The 22,651-nt window shown below is 39.0% G+C and overlaps 1 protein-coding gene across 1 annotated transcript in view; it reads left to right on the top strand.

Annotated features, from left to right (window-relative positions):
• NEGR1 (neuronal growth regulator 1) overlaps positions 1–22,651 on the top strand; it is an 885,164-nt gene that overhangs the window by 675,240 nt on the left and 187,273 nt on the right. The window contains exon 5 of the mRNA XM_036351917.1: positions 2,946–3,066. Within this exon, the coding sequence (XP_036207810.1) occupies positions 2,946–3,066 (121 nt within the window). The remainder of the gene's footprint in view (positions 1–2,945; positions 3,067–22,651) is intronic.

The raw sequence follows: 22,651 nt of genomic DNA, 5'->3' as shown, positions 1-22,651 counted from the left end.
AAGTTTGGGCGTCATCACAGACCTGCCTAATACACAATAATAAACACAAGTCAGACAAAATTGGGAATCAAAAATATGCCCCAAATAAAAGTAGAGGAGAAATCCCCATAAAAAAGAACTAAATGGAATGGAAGCAACCAAGACACCAGATACAGAATAAAAAACAATGGCTATAAGGATGCTCAAAGACCTTAGGGAAACAATGGAAATTCTCGGTGAGTATTTAAACAAGAAGATAGAAAAAATATAAAGGGACATAGAAACAATAAAAAAGAAACAGTTATAAATGAAGAACACGGTATCTAAAATAAAGACTACACTAGAAAGAATCAACAGCAAGTTAGAAGAAGCAGAGAATCAAGTCAGCAATTTAGAGGACAAGATAACAGAAAACACCCAAACAGACCAACAACATAAAAGAATGTTAAAAAATGAAAGTCTAAGGGACCTCTGGGACACCATCAAGCATAGCAACATCCACATCCTAGAGGTACCAGAAGGTACCTCTGGTACCAGAGGTACCAGAAGAAGAGGGATGATCTGTATGAAGAAATAATGGCTAAAAACTTTCCTAACCTGGTGAAGAAAAAAGACTCACAAGTCCAGGAAGCAGAGTCCCCATCAAGATGAACCCAAAGAGGCCCATACTAAGAAGCATTATAATTAAAATGGAAAAGGTTAAAGTTAAAGAGAATCTTAAGTGCATTAAAAGGAAGACAGTTACCTGCAAGGCAGCTCTCATGAGCCTGCCAGCTGATTTCCCAACAGAAGCATTTCAGGCCAGAAGTAATTGACATGAAATATTCAAAGTAAAGAAAAGCAAGGAGCTACAACTAAGATTACCCAGAAAGGCTATCATTTAACATTGAAGGTGAAATAAAGAGCTTCGTAGACATCAGAAATGAAAAGATAATGTAAAAAAGAAATTGGTATTTATATATAGGCATTCATGCATTGGTAATAAAGAAGCAGCAATATGATTGCCTTATGCTAGCCTAGTGTAATTGGTATGTTTACTTCAGAGTACTAAGAAAATCTCCAAAAAAATGTTCTGATGAATTTATTGGAAAAAATCTGCATATACGTAGACCCATGCAGTTCAAACCTGTGTTGTTCAAGGTCAACTGTATATACAAACACCTATGTATATATGTATGTATATGTGTTTACATATATATAATATATATAATATATATAATATATATAATATATTTAATATATATAATATATATAATATATATAATATATATTATAAGGGATTGACTAAGTGATTATACAGTCAGAAGTTCCACAATATGCTGTCTAAAAGTTGGAGACCCAGAAAAACCAGTGGTATAGTTCAGTCTTGGTCTGAAAGTCTGAAACCCAGAGAAGCCAATGGTTTAATAACTACTCAGAGGCTGTCTTAGCTCAGCAGTTAGGCAGAGAAGAGATGAGTTCTTCCTGTGCCTTTTTTTCTCTTTAGTCCCTCAGTGGATTATATGAGGCAGCACACATTGGAGAGGGTAATATGCTTTACTGAGTCCACTGATTCAAATGCTAATATTTCATGGACACACCAAGAAGTAATTTTTAGCAAATATCTGAACCCAGTCTAGATAGCACGAAATTACCCATCACATTCCATCTTCTGCTCTCTCTCTGTCTCTTTGCTTCAGCCACACAGATCCCCTTGATATTTTTTTCAAACAAATCAGCTTGCTGGAGCCTCAGACCTTTATTGCAAGCTGCTCCCTCTTCCTGGAAGACTATGTGTGTTGCTTAAATCTTACCTTCTCAATGAATCCTAATCAAATTACCCTACATAAAATTCCAATCCATTCTTTGCTCTAATGTCTCTTACTTTGCTGTATGTTTTACCACATATTTTATCAGATTCTAACATTTCATTTAAATTAATTATTTATGATACTTACTGCTTATACTCTGTTTCTCCATCCCCCTAGAGTACAAGCTTCATCCTGTCAGGAAGTTTAACTGCTTTGTGCCTTGGAAAATACCTGACAGTTTTTGATGGCTCAATAACTGTTTAATAAATAAAGGAATGACTATTCTACCGAAAACCTTTTCAAGCATCATTTTGTGCCAAGCATTGTGCTCTAATATATGAATATTCAAATTGATCACATACTTACCCTGCCTTCAGGAAACTAACAAGGAATCCTGAGCTACTGATAAATAAATGCAATGCAAGTTAGAAATAGTTTGGGATGGGAAATTTATAAACACTACTTAGAGATGGGAAAACTGTTTGTAGCCAGAGCAATAGGGAAGAGTTTGAAGATGGTGACACCTAAATTAGCACTTGAATCTGTGGAAATGAGGAAGAACAACATTCCAGGTAGAAGAAACCACATTTTAAAAAATCGCTAAAGAGCTAATACATGGGGAGCAGACAGGGAAAAGCATAGAATACTGAAAGAGCTTAGGTTCTGAGTCAACATGCCTGGCTTCAAGTTCAAATTCTTGTGTGACCTTAGACAAATTATTTACCCTCTCTGAGTTTCAATTTTTATATTTGTAAAAAAGGATGATGCCATCTAGCTTAGGGTATTGCTGTGAAGAAATCATGAACAAAAATCACCTAGTCCAGTGCCTGGCTTCGAGCGATCGCTCAATATCTGAGAGCTATTATTGGAGTATAGTTTGACTGGAGTGTAGATGAAGTGTGTCCCTCACCAATGCTGTTTTCCAATAGGAAGCAAGGCCAAAATGTATTGCATTTACTCTACACTCTCTGGGAACATTCGTCTATTGTCCAACTTGAAAAATGAAGCTGAAAGTCTTGTATTAGAAGCATAACACCCTGAAAGTGTGATGCATTGGCCTATCAGGCGTAAGATTGCTTTGAATATAGAAGGAATGGAAATATATGTGTGTTATGTTTCTGCTGAAGATGATTTTTACTTACCCACCGGTTTATTTGTGTGTGTTTCTTTTTTCAGTTGCTCCTACCATCCAGGAAATTAAATCCGGTACCGTGGCCCCTGGACGCAGTGGATTGATAAGATGCGAAGGTGCAGGTGTGCCGCCTCCAGCCTTCGAATGGTACAAAGGAGAAAAGAAGTAAGGACTTTGTGATTGTTACTGTGTTCCAAGCACTTTGAGCTAATGTGTTTCTGTTTCAGATACTTACTTTAAACAATTTCTTTAACTGGCTTGAATGATTCTCAACAGCCTCCTCGCAGGCAAGCAAACTGAAGGGTCCCATGTGGGAAAGAAGAGTAGCTAATAGCATCCTGAAGAAATGTCCACTTTGGTTTATATGATCTGAGAAATGCCTGCAAATCCCTCATCACTGATTCTTTTATTTGTGCTTCTCCCTTCTGAACCAGCACACCATTGCTCTTGCTGGCAACCACATTTAATTGGGAAGTAAACCAGCACTTAAAGGACTTGGGCATAGACTCCATGAGAGCACTCCAAAAGCCATGGGAGCCTCTGTCTCTGCCCAGCTTCCTTGATAAGACTCAACACTCTCACCTGCCTTGCTCTCCCTCAAGACATTCTAACACTTTGTTTTATAGCTCACTGTGTTTTAGATATTCTGTCACTAAAGGGGCTGTAGAGGAAATAAAGTACATGGTTAAAGGACTATCCAATGTGATTTTAAGGCTCCTCTAACTTCAGCTCTGTACCATTGTCCCCTTGAGAAACCTCAGAAGGCCTTGGCAAGAACATTTGAACAAGAGAAGTCAGGACTCCACTACTTTCTCTTTATTTTCAACCAGTCAGCTCATTCAAACATTCAAACCTCTTTAGCTGGTCTTAGCTATCAAAGAAGAGCGGGGCCGCTGTGGATTAACTGGAAGATGGGATGTAGAGGGAAGGGTAGTAGCTATATATATATATATATTTCACTTTAAAACCAGGGAGGGATGTATTCAAGCAAATGATAGGTTCAACCATGACTGTAGCTCTACTTAAAAAAAAAAAAATTTGCAGCTATTTTGCATAGAATCTCTTCTACCATTTGGGATATTCCCTTTTTAATTCTTTTAACTAAGTAATTAATGCTTTTACTAATTTTAAATCTACCTTTCTGTGGCTTCATGGAAGCCCCCATGTTTTTATTTACTTAGAATAAGACAAACCTCGCCAAAACCGGTTTGGCTCAGTGGATAGAGCGTCGGCCTGCTGACTGAAAGGTCCCAGGTTTGATTCGGGTCAAGGGCATGTACCTGGGTTGCGGGCACATCCCCAGTGGGAGATGTGCAGGAGGCAGCTGATCGATGTTTCTCTCTCATCGATGTTTCTAACTCTCTATCTCTCTCCCTTCCTCTCTGTAAAAAAACAATAAAATATATAAAAAAAAGAATAAGACAAACCTCTCTAGGTCACCCTTGTTGCACCCTATAAGATTATGTATCCCCTAATACAACCTTCTCAGATCCAGCTGGTTACCCAGTTGAGGTGTCTTCAGTTTGTTTTTTTGTTTGTTTGTTTTTGTTTTTTTCTTTAGCATATTTGTTTCTTCTTTTTTTTTTTTAATCCTCACCAGAGGATATTTTTTCATTGATTTCTAAAGAGAGTGGAAGGGTGGGAGGAGGAGGGGAGAGAGAAATAGAGAGAAATATCAACGTGAGAGAGCCACATCGATCAGTTGCCTCCCACATGCACTCCCTACCGGGGCTGAGGAACCTGCAACCGAGGTATGTGCCCATGACCAGGAATCAAACCCTAGACCACTGGGTTTGCAGGTGGATGCTCTAACCACTGAGAAACCTGCCAGGGTGAGATAACTTCAATTTGTGATTATCTTTATGGACAATCATCTAGAAAAGTGGTTCTCAATACTTTGAAAGTTATGAACTCCTTTATTCAAATGCAATCTTGTTTAGAAGCTCAAAAAGTAATAGCTACAGTATGAAAGTAATACTTTTCTGGTAGATATGGGGTGGATGCATAGAACCTTAATTCCACCTGTTCAGAAACCTCCCTTTCATGGGACATCCTTGCAGTCCCCCCACACCCTTGGCCCCACCCCTGAATTTCCACAAAAAAATAATTAATTAACTAAAAATAAAAAAATAAAAACATTTTAAATAATGACAAACTAAAGTCATTTTTGATCTTGTGTCATTTTTCTTAAAAGCTAACAAACAATTATTCCCAGTAGTGCAAATGAGAGCTCATTCGTTAAAGTCCACTTTACTTCCAATATTTTGTGAGGTGATGTCCTGAATTTTTTGATTGTTCATTTGTTTTGGGGGTATTTTTTGTTCTCTCTCTCTTGTTTTCTCTTTCTCTCCCTTTCCTAAATACAGAACCTTTAAAAAATGGCTGTAATAATCCCTAGTCCATTTTTTTGGCCTATAGCAATTATAGCAAAATGCCAATTGATGCTCATAGTCATAACTTCAGTGACTTTTTTTTCCTACTGAGGAGATGGACTATAGCTATTATTGGATTTTCAAAGAAATTTAAAACCACTCCTATCAAAGATAGATTAATATTCCCCAATCAGTGTCACTCCCCAACACACTTGTACATCTAGAGAAAGTCTAAGAGCTATGAAATAAAATGCATATGTAAATAGCAAACTTATTTTCATTTCAGAGAAAAGTATACATTTATCTTTGTTGGGATTGGAGTTGAGGAAATATTCAAATTCTCAAACATAATTAGAATATACAAATTCCTCTCAATATTATAGTAAAGCACACTTAAATATATGCAGGAAATAGGAGAAAGAAATATGCTTGTTGCTGAGCAGTTGTTGTTACACTCACTAATTGGATCTACATGGTAGTTTCAAAGCCCAGGCCATTCAAATATTTACCTCATCAAAATGAAAAACTCACAAGCAACTGCTATTTGACAAGCAGTGTTCCAAATTATTAATAAATATTAACCAGCTTATTTTTATAATGAACCTGTAAGATAGATATCATCATTTTCTTCTACTTGTTTGGGAGAGATAAAAGAACAGAGTGTTTTCAGAGTAATTTGCACAGGTTGATAAAGTTAGTGACAGAGCTTGGATTTGAACCCAAAAAGTCTTGCAGTTCTTTGTGCAGAGTCCATGAGTTTAACCCCTACACTATGGCACTTAGTTTAACTCATGGCCCCTCAGAGTCTACCAAAAATCAATTGAAATGTCAACATTAAAGGCCAAATGTAAAGGCATTGCAAATCAATTATGAATTAGCCAAAGGAAATATGACACATAAAAACACCCAGCTATAATTTCCCCATTTATTTAGTCAAAGACACAAAAATAGTGGAGTCAAAGTAGGCACACAGAGAAGCAACAGATAGAGCATGTTTCTGAGTTGTTTTCTTGACCTCCAGGTGTCTGACTAGAGCACGAAGCTGTCAGAGACCCTGTCAGAGACCCTGTCAGAGTCAAGGGGAGTTTCCACAACATCTGGAGAAGTTTCATTTCCTAGAGATCTTTTATACTTGGGGCTTACAACTATATTCAGAAATAATGTACACACTGTTTTTATTTCTACTTAAGGGGATATTTATAAAAAGTCACCTGTCTTAAATGTTCAAAGTCAGATTGTCAATAAAATAAATATAAACAAATAAGCACACACACACACACAAAAAAAAAACAGAGACAGTACCTGACCACCCCTAGTCTTTTCTCTGCATAGCATTCTGCATTCTATGGAATCCATTTCTATGTACTGGAAATAATCCACTTGATAACCTTTAAAAGAAAATCTTGTCAAATTTAGCACAATTTAAAGAACATTAAAAAAAAAGCAAATACTTACTGAAGACAAATCATTTTTCCAGGCCCTTTAAACACTTTTAACTTTTTTAGTCCTCAAATCTCTGTGAGGTACAATTTATTATTTTCAATTTACTGAAGGCAAAACTAAGATATGGTCCTTTGGAGTCTGCCAACTTTAAGTTGCCATCAAGATACATTTTAGATTTGTCAACCTCTTAGTCCATGTCCTTTTTCCCTGTATATATTGGCATTGTTAGTTATCTATTGAACAAGTAACAAGTTAACCCAAAATTTAACAGCTTAAAATAGTGATCGTTTATTATTTCAATCAGTTTTTTGGGTCAGGAAATCAGGGTCAGCTAAGCTGTACATTTATGACTCCAGATCTCTGATCAGCATCTGAAGCCTGAGGAGGGCTGGAAGAACTGCTTCCAAGATAGCTCACTTCCAACATGCCTGGCAGGTTAGTACTAGTTATTGACAGCGTCTCAGTTAAACCCTATGTGGACGTCTTCATAGGACTGCTGGACTGTCAACGTGATATGGCAGTTGACTTGCCCCAAAACTAGTGATCCAAGAAAAAGCGAGGTAGAAGCTGAAGGTATCTTTTGTGACCAAGTCTCAGATGCCATGCTCTGTCATTTCTGCAATACTTGATTGATTACACAGGGTGATCCTAATCAATGTAGAGGAGCCACACAGGAACATAAGTATCAGGAGATAAGAATCATTAGATGCCATCTTCAAAGATGACTCCCACACTGTCTCCATCATGGATAATATAATTATTTTGTATTAGAAATATTAGCCACTTGACCATAATGCATTGCATTGTTTAGATAAGTATTGAGAATGACTCAAGTTTTAATAGTTGTTATGAAAATATTATCCCTTGCTATAAAATGGTCCTTTTCTTAACACTGTAATCTCTTTCAGCATACCTGGCAGGGACAGTACAATTAGACTTAATTTTGTTTCAGATACATTTAAATATTGGGATATCAGAGTTGTGTGTTCAATTAAATAGAGAGCCACAAATTAATGTTTTTATTAATAACAGAGAAGATTGATAAGAAGAAATATATTCCTTATATATGTAGTAAAAAGACACTTTGAACCAGGCAACTACTATTAAGCAAATCATATTTTTGATGACATGAAATTAAGTTAATCTATGGCTTAAGAGCTGTACATTCATTTATGATTAAGACTATATACATAAATTTTAATGGACTCATGTTTTTGCAAAAACATGGGATTTACATTACTTTGTGAAGATGTCATTACCCTTTGTCTCAGATTGGAATTTTGCTATTTGCTTGCTTGTTTGAATTTCCTCCCTTTTTTTGGGTATCCTCAAATCCCGCTCTGAGGCCTAGAAAGACAAGCCCACTGGTTTCTAATGACATTTAACTGCTCTAGGCATTTTTTTAAAAAGTACATTATTCACTTTGCCTGTATTCAGGCAAATGACCAATAGTAGCAATGATTTTTGGAATTCTTTAATAACATGTTTTCTTTCTTAATCCTCCATCAGAATTTAAGATAGGGATACAAAAGTTACAAATGAGGTAAATATAGATTTGCTCCATGAATGAAAAGCAAGTATATAATAAAACATTACAAATTATTTATATATCAGTTAAAAAACAAATGTGTACCTAAGAAATTAAATATTTTGTATTTGAGATGAGTACCTATAATATTTTGACATTTTAAGCAATAAATTTAAATTTCATCTATGCATTTTAAGTCATTTTATAGCCAATATCATGTCAGCATATCTCTCATTTCAGAATCTTGTTAATTGTTTAGTCAGTCTATACCACTGCTGTAGAGGAAATGTGATAAGTATTACCGTTTTGCTTTGGATTAGCTATCTATGTGCCTAAAACATGCATGTACAGATATTTACAAAATGTATGTAGGTAGTTGAATGGATAGGAAAATGCCCAAAATTAAGTATGCCATGCTCCCTTTACACAGAGATATAATGACCTTTTTCAGTTAGGTTAGGTTTTTACTTTAGGGAATGATGATTTTTCATTCTTGGTTCTACAGAGGTGAGATGAACTTGAGAAATCATAATGAAATAAAGTGACCTTTCCTCTCGTTTTTCCTATTCTAGATATATACGACCCTATCATCTAGACAGGCCATAAATTTTATCTGAGTAGTATTCACTTTAATAAAAAAATATAAGTGAGGGTGTTTTCTTCCCTTATTTTATTTTCAAGGAGAGCAGAAAATGAGTTAAAATAGTTCTTTGTATCATCAATGATCCTCTTTCTTTGCTGTTTTTCATATAATTTATTTATGTCAAAGGTAGGAATACATTACATTTCTATAACACATTGTGATATTCAAAGCATTTTTTATATATGGTAGTTTTGCAAAATGTGCACATTTTTACATTTCACTTACATAGAGTCAACTCTTTAAACTTGGAGTATTGCATGAGAGAGAGAAAAAAGAAAGATATAAACATATAATAATAACAATTCAAATAGTGCGGACGTGTATACTGCTCTATGAGTTTCAGAAAGACATAAAATGGGACATACTTTGCTGTTCCTTCAACTGGTCTTCATTTCCATATGCCTCTGACAGTGTAGCTCTCCAATCTAACAGATATCTCATGTTGAAGATGTGTACTTAATATCACATAGTTCTCAAACTACCACTTCATCTGGAGCTCAACCATGGATAGTGATATAAAAACAATAGTCTACAACTAGAACACTTTTGGAACCTATATCCTGATGAGTATAATTTAAACCTTAGCAAAAACTACCAATATATACATACTTATTTACAAATTATGCACATACATTTCTGAACTGGTATACTGCATACATTAAATGAAGTACAACAGATCAAATTTAAAAGATAAGATGCCAATGGACATTCTTAGATGGACTATCTGTTATTTTCTTCCCACACTCCAAAAGGTGACTTTTACCCCCCTTGGCATATTTGCCCTCTCTTTTTGAGATTCTTTTAAAGTATGGTAGTTTAAAGTGAGGAAGTTTAAGGAATTTTCAAGGACAATTTTAATGACATGCAGATTTACCCTACATGCTGACTTTACAATCTTACCACACACATATAATCTTACCCATTCCTTGCACCATTTTAACTAAATTACACCTGAGGGAAGACTGTATCTCATAAAGGTTATATGACTTGTTGAAGGGAAGTGCTGGATAAGGAGTGAAATCTAATTTCAAGGAAACTTGGAAGATGATGAATATGTTTATGGCCTTGGTAGTGATTCACAGGTGTATACATATCCTCAATATTTTTGCAGGTTTGTATACATCATATGTACAATACAGGGTGGGGAAAAAGTAGGTTTGCAGTTGTGACTACGTGAAACACAGCTTATTCTTATATTATTATTTATTAATTGTTGTATTATTTCCATATGAAAAGCTGTAAACTTACTTTTGCCAAACCCATATAAATATATACAGCTTTGTATACCTCAATAAAGTGATTTTTTAAAACAGCAGAAAACAAGACAAACTCTTAATTTCCTGACTCTTGTGCCAGAATATCCCTCATCTAGATTTCACACCACAACCTTGATTACTCAGAAGAGACTATAAATATATCTCTTCCCCATCACTCTTTCATTCTTTCTCTCATCTCTCGAGTGAGCAGTCACATGTTTAGATTTAGAATGATACCAGAAATAACTTCATTACGAACCCATGTTAAAATGATTTTCCTTGCCCAGCCGGTGTTGCCCAGTGGTTGAGCATTGACAAATGAACCAGGAAGTCACGGTTCGATTTCCGGTCAGTGCACATGCCCAGGTTGCAGGCTCGAACCCCATTGGGGTACATGTGGGAGGCATCTGATTAATGATTCTTTCTCATTATTGATATTTCTCTCTATCTCTCCCTCTCCCATCCTCTGTGAAATCAATAAAAATATATTAAAAACAAAACAAAACAAAAAAAAACCTTCCTCATCTTCTGTAATAGCTGCTTGACTTTCCGTGAACCTCTAGTCTCAAAACCAAGTTGTGAAATTGTGTCAATATGTGTTTTCATCATCCCTTAATTTAAAAAAGAAAAAAAATGATTTTCCTTGCTGAGCTCAGATTTTACTTCATTCAACATCATGTTTTGGACACTATCTGTGAGGTAAGTTGAAGATTTTTAAAGGAAATAAGTTCCTGTATTGAAGGAACGTGAATTTATAATGTTACCTCTCTATTATTTTTCTGTGTTTATTTACATTATTTTATTAATTCCATTCTGTTGATATTTCACTTCTTTCAATAACCAAACTCTTATTAGCACAACTCCATCACCTCTGTGATGACTTTGTCATCTGAGGTCGGGAAGATAAGGGAAACATATGTGAAACAAGTGGGAGCATTTCAATTACTGAGAATGGAAGGCATGTGTCCATGCAAGACATAAATACATGTCATTATATTTAAAACTTGGGTCTAGTCAAACAACATCGAAAGTAGACCATCTCTAGCTTGCGTCCCCTGACTTAGAGTCTATGATTTGTCATAAAATTCATCACAGTGAATTAGGTACTAAGTCAGAAAACCTAAGGGAACTCTAAATTGAGTCTGGTAAAAGTGCACAGCAAGAGTACATTCTACTCAAGTCAGATCATTAACACATGCTTTAAGGAAAGGTAACTTCTGTGCTGGACACTGAAGGGTGAGCAGCCTTTACATACATTGCAAGGGATCAAAAATAATCACAGGCAAGGAAATAACAGTGGAAACATCACACACCATAATGTGAAGAGTTTTTTGTGTGCCTGTGGTGCAGGATGTGAAATCAGGTGTAATAAGAGGTAAGGTTAGAAAGTCACTCAGGGCAAGAATTGGAAGGTCTTAAATGTCAGGATAAGACATTTGAATTTTATTGCATAGACATTGGGAAGGCATTGAAGAGCTTTGCACAGGTAGTAAAATGACCCACTCCCTGTCTCACAAATGTTTCTTGGAGCAATTGGGAGAAATGGAAGGGAAAAATATGTAATTGATTGAAGCTAGGGTATTGGTTGTGCAGTTGAAATTAAAAAAAAACAGCAAGAGAGGAAATATGGTATTTGTATATTTTAGTGACTGATTAGATACAACAAAATGACAATCTGAAGGTATCCCACGTTTTCTATCTCAATAGCAATGTAAATGGTGAAGCCATTATCTGAGGCTGGGAGGGATCAGGCTGAGTTTGGTTTGGGACACGCTGACACCGAGATGTTAATATTTCTCCTGAGTAAGGGAGCATCCCTGAAAGGACTCACACACACATTTGTATCTTTCCATAATGCCAGGTTTATTAGGAGAGACAGCTCCAATAAGCCAATAGAGTCACATGCATGTGACACAGAGAGAGGGAGCTTAGCTGATAAAAGTAAGCAGGGCACGCGTCTGGCACAGAGTCCCTTACGGCAGGTGTCTGCATTGGTGGCACACATCACATGGAGTGAAAGTCTCCGAGTGTGATCCATGATACAGCCAAGCTAGAGCATTGGGTGGGTGGAGCTCTGAGATTTTATAGTCCACCAGGGGTGGAGGTCCCACTCATATTGGTGTGCAGGTGTAGTACTTATCCAGGCACCCAGAGTTGTGGTTTTGGGCATTTAGGACCCCTCCTAAAGGTATTCCCATTATATCCCATTAACTTCAGTCTTGACATAGCACTTGACATAACTGTCATGGCTGACAGTGACTCCAAATTGTCAAAGGTGTCCAAGAAGTCCATTCTGCTCTTGATCTATACAATACTGCATCCACAGCCTCACATTCCCCTGGAATGTGTTCGTGTTCTTAAATTTATAGTTAAATTTTTAAATAAATGTTTGAACTTATACTTGAATCCTTTCAGTGGTTCTTCATTGTCCTTAGAATAAGATCCCTAACACCACAGTATGGTATGGTAGACGTTCATGTTTTAGCCCCTGTTTACTTCTCTGGCTATGAATCTTGCCTTCCTACCCTCTCACAATAGGGATGATAGCCATCTGAAATATTTCATTTCCCAAACTGTGGCATGGTCTTTGTCTTTCAGGCCTTTTCCTATGTTGACCCCTATCATACTCTTCCACATGCACACTCTTGTCTGATTACCTTTGGCTTGCTTTATTCCACTTGTTCTTAAGTCTCAATTGAGATGTCACCTTCTCCAGGAAAACTACCCTGAGCCTTTTTCACTATTGGAGGAAGCTCTCCAGGAGTACTCCCATGAGCTTATCTCTCTAAGCACTAGAGGCCTGGTGCACGAATTCATGCACAGGTAGGGTCCCTCTTGGTGGCCTGCAGGGATCGTGCTGAAACCCACAGTCCAATGCCGCCTGCAGCTCCTACCTGCTGCTCCCGCTCATCCAGGCCCCACTGTGCCTGCTGTGGGCTAGCTCCCAATCAGTCCCACTCCAATCAGTCCGATTGGGAGAGGCTCGCCAGCCATGCAGCACTCGCCAGCCATGAGCCCTGCATCTGGCGCCCTCCCAAGGGGAGTGGCCTGTGGGATCGGGCTGAAACTGGCTCTCCGACATCCCCCAAGGTGTCCTGGTGTGAGAGGGCGCAGGCAAGGCTGAGGGACTAACCTAACGGTGGGAGCATCTGCCCCCTGGTGGTCAGTGCACATCACAGTGAGCAGTTGAGCAGCCTTAGCATTCATTAGCATATTACTCTTTGATTGGTTGTTCGGTGGTTCTGCCATTTGGTCTATTTGCATATTACCCTTTTATTATATAGGATATTCACCTTTTTTACTTGTCCATCACTCCTTCTACACTATAATCTACCTAAGAGTGAGGATTCTGCCCTGTTCACCATTGTTCATTGACTTTAACATGGTGTTTTGGAATACACTATGTTGTGAAAATGAGTTGTGTGGCCTTGTAATAACAACAAAGTATAGCCATTCTTATTTTAATACACTTTCAAACTGATAAGAGGATATTAGTACAAATGCATCCTGTCACCCTAGATTGTGTGATGCTGTCAACTCAACATATGATTACAGAAAGGAAGACGGTTTCTATTGCTCAAGTCCGACTTCCCAGGATTTCTATTATGTGAATGTGGTCTCGGCAAAATGCTTGTGTTGGTATATTGTAGGATGAAATTTGACATTAAAATCATGGACACATTGATGTTCGCAAAGCAGTTCAAGCATAGGGGAGAGATCTAGTCAGAGGCCAGGTTGTCAGGGATACAAGATTCACTGCAGTCAGGAGAGGATTGACACCTGCACTGTAGGCTTTGTTTATTCTATGTGGGGTTAACAGGCAGTATCTCCCCCAAACTGAATCAAACTGTCACAAGTAAAGCAGCTCAAAGCTCTCCAATCTAAAATTATCAATGTCATTAAAATTGATAAAGTAAATAAGACATTTTAAATAGCCTAATAAAGTCTAAATCATTAAAGCGTCCTAATATATTATAATAGCATTAATATATTCAAATGTGCAACTAAAGATAGATAACTCTTGGGGCTAAGACAGTGATGCATGATATTCTTGTCTGTTTCTAGGAGTAACTGATATCATATTGTTTTTGAGCCTTGGGTACCAAGCAACATGATAAACCACTAGGTTGCTATAGAAGCATGTTCAAAAAATTTTAATTTCTCTCTAGTTTCTTACTCCTCCTTTTAACTTTTTTAAAACCTACCCTGCGCATCTGTGAAAAGCCTAGATGAGGTTGATAATGCTCATGTAGCTGAGAGAGCGTGGCGCATCTTAAAATCATGATGCCACGATCTTTTCAGTCACTCTCCTACATCTTTTCTTTCAAAATAATTTCCTGTGTGCTCAATATTTAATATTTTGCTGCCATCTGAGAGGAAATGTATCTGTTCTTTCTAAGAAACAGACCCTATCATTAAACAATAATAACACCTATCATATATCTAGTGCCTATTTCATTTGATATGTATATCTGCATAGATGTTACATTTTATATATTTAAAAACATTCTTACATCAACACTTTATTCAGATTGCCTTTATTTTTTTTTCCAATTTCACAGGTGAAAAACTAAAAATTGTAAAAATGTGAGAACAATTTATTCAGTCAGGCGTATAACAATTACTCACTGTGTACCTACTAAGTACCTGGCACTATGCTACACGCTTGGAACACAGTGAATGGCAACACCACCCAGGAATATTACCCTAGTAGAGTTGCATTCTCAGGGAATATTGACAGCAATCAAAGCCATACTAATATATAAAACTTACAACTGAAGTGGTGTCACCAAGAGAAGTATTTGATATGATGATGATTTGACAATAACTCTGTAGCATCACTAGCGCTTGAACTTTAGAAACAATTTTGAAATTACTTAAAAATATTGTATTCTTGCTACTTGTCTAGGTTGTATTTTTCTGCCATTCTAATTGCATATTGCATATATACTATAGGGTGAGATTACCACCCAAATATTTAGTGAATCTAGGGGGAGAAAACAAACATTAATTGATACTGAAATTTTGTGTGCTGGGGGATATAGTTTGAGAAGAGAGGAAGGCAATGCTCATTTCTTGTTTCTCAGAGTAGCCTAGAGAGTCAGATTCTTTTGGAGGCTGAAGACAGCCTCGGTAAGAGGCTGCACTGATGCACATAACTAGCCCCCAAATAATAGTTAACCTCCAAGGAAACCGCCAAATAGCTCCCTAAATTGAACCTACATTTATCTTTGACTTTCTACCCCATTAGATTCACCCCATGGATTGAACTTGGTATTTGTGGTATTTGTATATTTCAAATGCCACATAACACTTTATTTAGCTCCATTTGTCTTATTTTCTGGTTTGAGTTGATTTCCTTGAACCAAGATGATTTCTGACTTCTCCAAACATAAAAGCAATATTCTTGTTCCTGCTTAGTGATTTAAATGCCAGTAGCTACTTGGGGAGAATACCAATAGTAGTAAGAAGACCTGGATCTGAATTTTGGTTTTATCACATATCAGTTGGTGCAAGATTAATTAACTTAATCTTTCTAAACTTCTTATCTTTCATCTGTAAAATGGTCTAATAATACTTCCTCAGCTTGAGATGAAGATTAGTTGACATACATTTGAAAATGTTTAAATGTTTTCTGAAGGTCAACTTTCCATACTTTTAACATCAACCTTTTTTTGTGCAATGCTAAAAATCTTTGTTAGATTACTTCAGTCATAAGTGTGTTAAGAACAGCTAACATGTTCCACAAATAAAAACATTCATACTCACAATGAGAAGACTAGAAGTACAACAGTGATTTAGAGCCAAAATATATTGAAGCGAGAATACTGTCATTGAGAGAGGCATTATGAAGTGTATTGTACAAGGATCTATATGCCATCTCAATCTCATCTTCAGATTTTCATGTGGATCTAAGGTCCCTTAGATAATAACCATGTCACATCTCTTCCTCCTCTTGGTTTCTAAACCAGTGTCTTAAGGACAGGAGGTACTCAATCATCGTTTGGTGACCAAATTAAGCTTCATTTCCATTAAGACCATATCAGAGTCCTACCACTATCACTGGACTGCTTCAGTGCTGAGGGCTGGCCCTGCACCTGAACAATCTGACCCTTATGTGTGTGCCTGTCAGGCGACCTCCAGGTTCTCGATTCCTGCAGGAAAAATTCAGGACATGAATCCAGGTGAAAGTGAGAGTAAGTTTATTACAGCTTGGGACAGTGTGGCAAAGGAAGAGCCCCTGGAGACAAGGTCAGGGGGTAAGCCCAGGAGAAGCTGCCACTGCCCACTGCTCCTCTGGGTGCAAGTCTCATGCAGACCCTCAGAGCTTAGGATAGAAGAAGAAAATTGCATGTCTGAGGAAAGGGGAGCAAGGACATGGTCAAAGAGCACTTGCTGGGGTCCTTTGTCCTGAGGGTTTTATCTATTTTCTATAGGTGGGGATTTTAGGGGCGATCCCAGGGGAGGGTATCAACAGAATATTCATTAGATTTCTGGGCATGACGTTTAATATGCTGATGTATTAAAATGAGCACATTGGTTAGTTTCATCTCTATCTTGGATTAATCTGACTATAACTGTGTTGGTTTATTTTTAATTATCTACCACCCTGACTAAGGTGATTTAAACTACCTGCTCTTAGATATCTTTGGATAGAAAGTAGAATAGAGTCTTGTGATTTATTAGCTGGCTGTTAATTGCTCAACTGTTCTGGCATTCCACTTGCCAGTAAATTTTCCTTTTTTTTTTTCTGTTAACCTGCCTCAACATTACCCATGACTTTTTATAAATCTCCTTGTTGAATTATATCTTTAGCTCATACCACCTCTTGAGTGCTGCAAATATACACTCCATTGCAGGAAGTTACATTTCTTTCTGTAAAAATGACTTGTATGGTTTAAGAACTGTCTTTCATCTATGCTATGCTAATACCCAAAGATCAATTAATAAGATTGTATTGATATTCAGTTATATAACATAATATATTATTATCTTACTCCCTTATAAATTAAGTCTTATGAAAGTTCTACCATTATTTGAGAACATCTCTACCACTCCTATTCCAAGTTATTTTAATATCATAAATATTGTCATTTGATACCCTCATATATGTTTCTTATATTAGCAATGGAGCTTTTCTGTGACTATTTGCACCTGAAAGTTAGATTTCTAGAAATATTTATTGTTACTGCAGACATGGAAAGGCAGATAATAAATAAAATCCTCAAAATGTGTAGTGAGGCTGAATTTATAAAAATAAAATGGATGAGGTCTGGTGTAAGTTGGTCCATTTATTTTCACAATCTTAGCAATCAGTGCCAATGGCTATGTGGTCAGGTTTGCTCTGTGGTGTTGCTGTGTGCTCTCTTGGCCAGCCTAGATAGCTATGGACTGAGAGAAAGTGATGATTGTAAAGGTTTTGAACATTTCATGAGTCAGAAATATAAGTATTGCTAGTTATTACCATACTTCCCTGACACTTCTATATATACTAGAGGCACAGTGCACAAAAATTTGTGCACTCGGGGTAGGGGGGGACCCTCAGCACGGGCTGTGCCCATTTGCAGTCCAGGACCCCCTGGGGATGTCCACCTGTTGACTTAAGCCCACTCCCCGGGGGGATCAGGCCTAAGCTTGCAGTCAGACATCCTTCTGGCAGCCAGGGAGCCCTCGGGGGATGTCCGACTAAAGGCTTAGGCACCCAAGGGATCGGGCCTAAACCGTTAGTTGGACATTCTTAGTGCTGCCACGGAGGTGGGAGAGGCTCCTGCCACCACCTCTGCACTGGCCAGCCATGAGCCAGCTTCTGGCTGAGTGGCACTACTCCTCAGTCTGACCTAAACCCTAGAGATTAGTACTTCATTTTACAACTTTTTCTCGGTTTATAGGCAGCAGAAAACTCAGACCACACAGTCGGGTGTGCAAGAAATGTTGCTTTCTTTATTGTTTAGTAACCAAACCTAACTTCAACTTCAGCCCACATTCTTCCAAGTGAAAAAACAAAAACAAAATATTATTTAACTTAGGTTCCCCACCCCCTTCTCTGGAGTTGTACTTCCATGTCAGACAGTTTATATCTCAGGCAGAGGTGCCAAAGAGCCTAGCAGGATCAAGGACATCTGGACCTCAGTCTTCTGTCTGGGCTGGCCCCCACCCAGCTGCCCTTGACCCTCACCTCAGAGCTCAAGTCCATGCTGTCCCTGGTATATTCTCCTCATCTGGGCCTTGAGGCCTCTTGAGTCCAATTCGCTCTTTCCCTTTTTCCCTGACACCTTCTCTCTCTCACACAAAGAGCTATTGGGCTTTCTGGGGTGAGGTCCTCTGACACCTCCTCAGCCCTGTTGCACGTACACCATCTTGGTGCCTGGGTCACGGCCACAACGCTGTGTGGCTGCTCTCAGACCCTCCGTCTCCTGCTGCCTTAGGGAGTGACTCAGTGGGCGAGGAGGTCACAGTCCTTTTTACATGGCCGGCAACAAACACTCAGTGTTCCTTTCCTCTAGCTCTCCTTCTCCTCCTCACCCCAGTCCAGGCACGTCTATGTGCAGGGCAGGGGAGGATGGGAGGCAGGAGTGTCTCTGATCCAGTACACACAGGCTTCCGGATCCACTGCTCCCCCAGGAGGTCTTCCATGCTCTGGACCTCGACACCCAGAGCCTGCCCCCTCTCAGCTGCAGGTGTTTGCCCTCAGTGGTCAAGTCTGTTTAGAGCAGAGGTTCTCAACCTTGGCTGCACATTAGAATCACCTGGGAATCTTTTCAAAATCCTGATTTCTGGGCCTCATCCTCCGGAAATTCTGTTTCTTTGTTATGGGGTGAGGCCACAACATTAGTAACAAAGAAACAGAATTTCCAGAGGATGAGGCCCAGAAATCAGGATTTTAAAAAGATTCCCAGGTGATTCTAATGTGCAGCCAAGGTTGAGAATCACTGGTTTAGAGGCCTGAAGTCAAGAAGTGCCTCTTTGTTCTCTGCTTTCTAGAGGCAATCAGCATGGAACATTCCTGCCCTGGATTGGGGAGGGGTTTCTGGGTGTTAAGAATACCAGGAGGGGGAGCACAGACTCCTCCCTCACCCCTAACCCCAGGACGTTTCTTTAGAAGCAGAAGCCTCATCCTGTGCAGGGGCCTGTGCTGGCTGCCTCAGTTTCTCAGAGACAACGAATTTGATGAACGTCTTTTCCCCACTGCAGTAGCTGCTTCATTTGTTCATTCTCGCATTTTTTCATTTTTCATTAGCTGCTAAATCGCCCCTGTGGCTGCAAACCTGTTGTGCCTGACTCAGCCAGTGGGGAGCTATGGGAGCTGTGCAGGGACAGGGGAAGGGGGAGGGGGGCCCGGCCTACAGAGAGGGTCAGTGGTGCCTGCCGGGCTCTCTCAGAGGATGTGGCTTAGGTTAGGTCCTGTCCTTTGGCGACTTTAGGAGGGGAGGCCGTGTCCTCCGCTCCCCACTTTGACTCAGGGGCGGAAGTTCTCCTTACTCTCTAGCCTCATAACTCAGTGGATCATGGTGGGATGTGGCAGGCAGGTGGCTTCTGTGGCTGCACACGGGCACTGGCCTGCAACCAGGGACCCGGATCCCCGCGGGAGGGCCGATTGGAGGCCGGGCGGGTGGCAGATCGCCATGGTCCCACCCAGCAGCCCCGGGTCCCCTGCAGGAGGGCCAGATGGAGGCCGGGTGGGCCAGCCCATCGCCGCTGCACCACCCAGCTGCCCCAGGATGCCCCCCACCCCAGGTCGCAGATTGCAGTCCCGGATGATGGAGGGGCAGGTGGGATGGCACTGTCCCGCCCTGCCTGCAGTATGCAAATTAGCCGCCATCTTTGTTGGAAGTTAATTTGCATATCATGCTGATTAGCCAATGGGAGGTGTAGTGAAGGTAAGGTCAATTACCATGTTTGTCTATTATTAGATAGGATATAAAAGGCTAATATGCAAAATATCCCCTCAGGAGTTTGACCAGGAGACTGGGAGTTTGATCACTCGCTATGACGTGCACTGACCACCAGGAGGTGGTGGGGAACAAAAGAAGGCCCCAGCCAGTAGCCGGCAGCCATGGAAGGGAGGCCCCAGCCAGCACCTGGAAGACCCCTATCTGCCCTGATTGCTGGCCAGGCCTGGGGACCCTACCCATGCACAAATTTCATGCACCGGGCCTCTAATGAAAATATAAGAGGCTGCCCTAATTCAAGACTAGTTAGTTGGTCAGGCTGTGTCACTGATAGGTTGTCAGCATCTTCTGGCAAAGCTAATATCCTGCAGTTCATAGATTTGAGGCATTTATTAGCACAAGGCAGAGGAATAAGAATAAGGTGAATGGTTCTCAGTATGTGTTTTAGTCCATTTCTGCTGCTATAACAAAATATCACAGACTGGGTAGCTTAGAAACAGCAGAAAATTATCTCACAGTTCTGGAAGCTGGAAGTCTGTGATTAAGGTGTCAGCATATCTGGTGACTGTCCTCTTCTGGGTCGCAAACTTCCTGTTGTATCCTTACATTGCGGAAGGGGCTGGGGATCCCTCTGAAGCCTCTTTTATAAAACACTAATCCCTTTTAAGCACCTCTCAAAGACCCCACCTACTGATACCATCACCTTTAGAGATTAGGATTTCAACATGTGAATTTGGGGAGACACAAACATTCAGTTTATAGTGGCACAAACTCCTATTGGTGACTGAAGGTAGGAGACCATAATAATAGAAGAATCTTATAGCCATGAGGTCCATTGAATGGTAAAAATGTGAAAAAATAAAGATGGCCACATATTTATAAAAAAGCACCATATGCTGCTGATCTAGCCCAGCAAAATTAGTTACTCTCTCTTTTGGGGGGAGGAGGACTATGAGAAAAAAATGTCTCATTCTATAATCTAAGTCAACACAAAAATGGTTCCCTTAGAACTAGAAAGAATTAAGTGTTTAGGGAAAAGAGATACATAACTCCAAATAAAGCAGCATTCTGAATTTAGTTCTCTGGTTTTATTGAAAGGTATATTATAAACAATTTCTTGAGTTGCCACTTCAGATTTCACATCACTAATGCAAGGAAGTCTGGTTTCAAAAAAATCTGAAATGGATATGAAAAATCTATGGGGCCAGGATCACCTGTGAACAGGCTCATATATATATGCTTCAAACTGATCAAGCATTTTCTTTAACACATAATAACAATTCAATTTGGAAAATATATGTTTTTACTGATAAAAAAAAGAATCATTTTCTTTGCAGATAATACAGATAATATAATTATATCAGACCATACTAAACTAAATCTGTTTCCTAAAGAAAAAATAAGTACCATCGATTAAAAAACTCTTTTATTATTTGTTTTTTATCAAGGAGTAAAATTACATTAGAGCCATATTGATAGGACTTCCTGGTGTGGCTCAAATTTTTATATGCAGTAACTGAGAATAGATGTGTTCATCTTAACAGGGTCTCCCTTGTGATTAAAATGCCCTCTGTTGTAAACACTTGTTAATATACCTGATTCTTATCTTCAGCTTTGACTTTCTCAAGGGCCTTCAAAAATCTTCAAAGAACATGTGTTGCCCAGCCTAGGCCCTAATCACAGCGCAGAACTCATCTTTGTAGCATTTTAATTACTATTTTCAGAATTGATATAGCTGAGAAAGTTCTTTATTACCCCCAGGATACCTGCAAGAAAATCACAGAGATATACTCTTAAGAGATCCACTCCATCTCAGAAGTCACTCTCCCTCAAGGTCAGCTTTGCCAAGGCTGTCGCAGCCATCCACCAGGCAAAGATAGGTTCTGAAGTGATGCCTGAGGAGTCAGCACTTCTGAAACTTCCAACTACAGAAGAAGGAAGCCTTGGATTCTCCAGTAATCTCAGAGAGCTGGCTTCCCCTAGGGAAGAAACAACCCCAGGGAAAATCCTTTTCTGTTTTTATTGGTCATAATCACCTGCCAGACTGATCTGAATAGCAAGGGTTGGAGCACTGATGTGCACTGCTGGCAGAAGTCAAAAATGGGCCTAGATATTCAGAACATGGATGTGATGCATGATCTAGCAACATCTGTGGCTTTGTAACATTAAAGGACAGAGAACTACAAGCCAGCTTAGAAAGATAGCAATAAGGAACATAAGACCACAGTGCCTTAAAGTAACTCAAGGGAATATTGAATCTCAATATTCCCTTGAGATTTTCTCCCTAGAGTCTAGCCAAGTGAAGACACTGACTTTTTCTCAAGTATCTAGCAACAAAATTGATCTTGGTTTGGTAGATGGGGCACAATGGGGTTTAGTAGTCTAGGGAGTTGCTAAGTTCTCTAGAAAATAAGTCCATAGCATAATTATGAACAAATTGATTTGAGCTATAATACTTATGTTCTTAAAAACAATGAAACTGATTTTTTTAAATATAGGACATAAACTAATTCATTAAAGGCAAAGTTATTAATGTGATGCAGAAAAATGTGTAATATCACTGAATTTAGCCTACATTTTGATAGATTTACAATATGAGACAGAGGAGTAAAAGCTGC

The sequence above is a fragment of the Myotis myotis genome, unplaced genomic scaffold, assembly GCF_014108235.1.
Source record: "Myotis myotis isolate mMyoMyo1 unplaced genomic scaffold, mMyoMyo1.p scaffold_m19_p_2, whole genome shotgun sequence".
NCBI lineage: Eukaryota > Metazoa > Chordata > Mammalia > Chiroptera > Vespertilionidae > Myotis > Myotis myotis.
The sequence above is the reverse complement of the archived record's forward strand: the minus strand, read 5'-3'. Positions and strand labels throughout refer to the sequence as shown.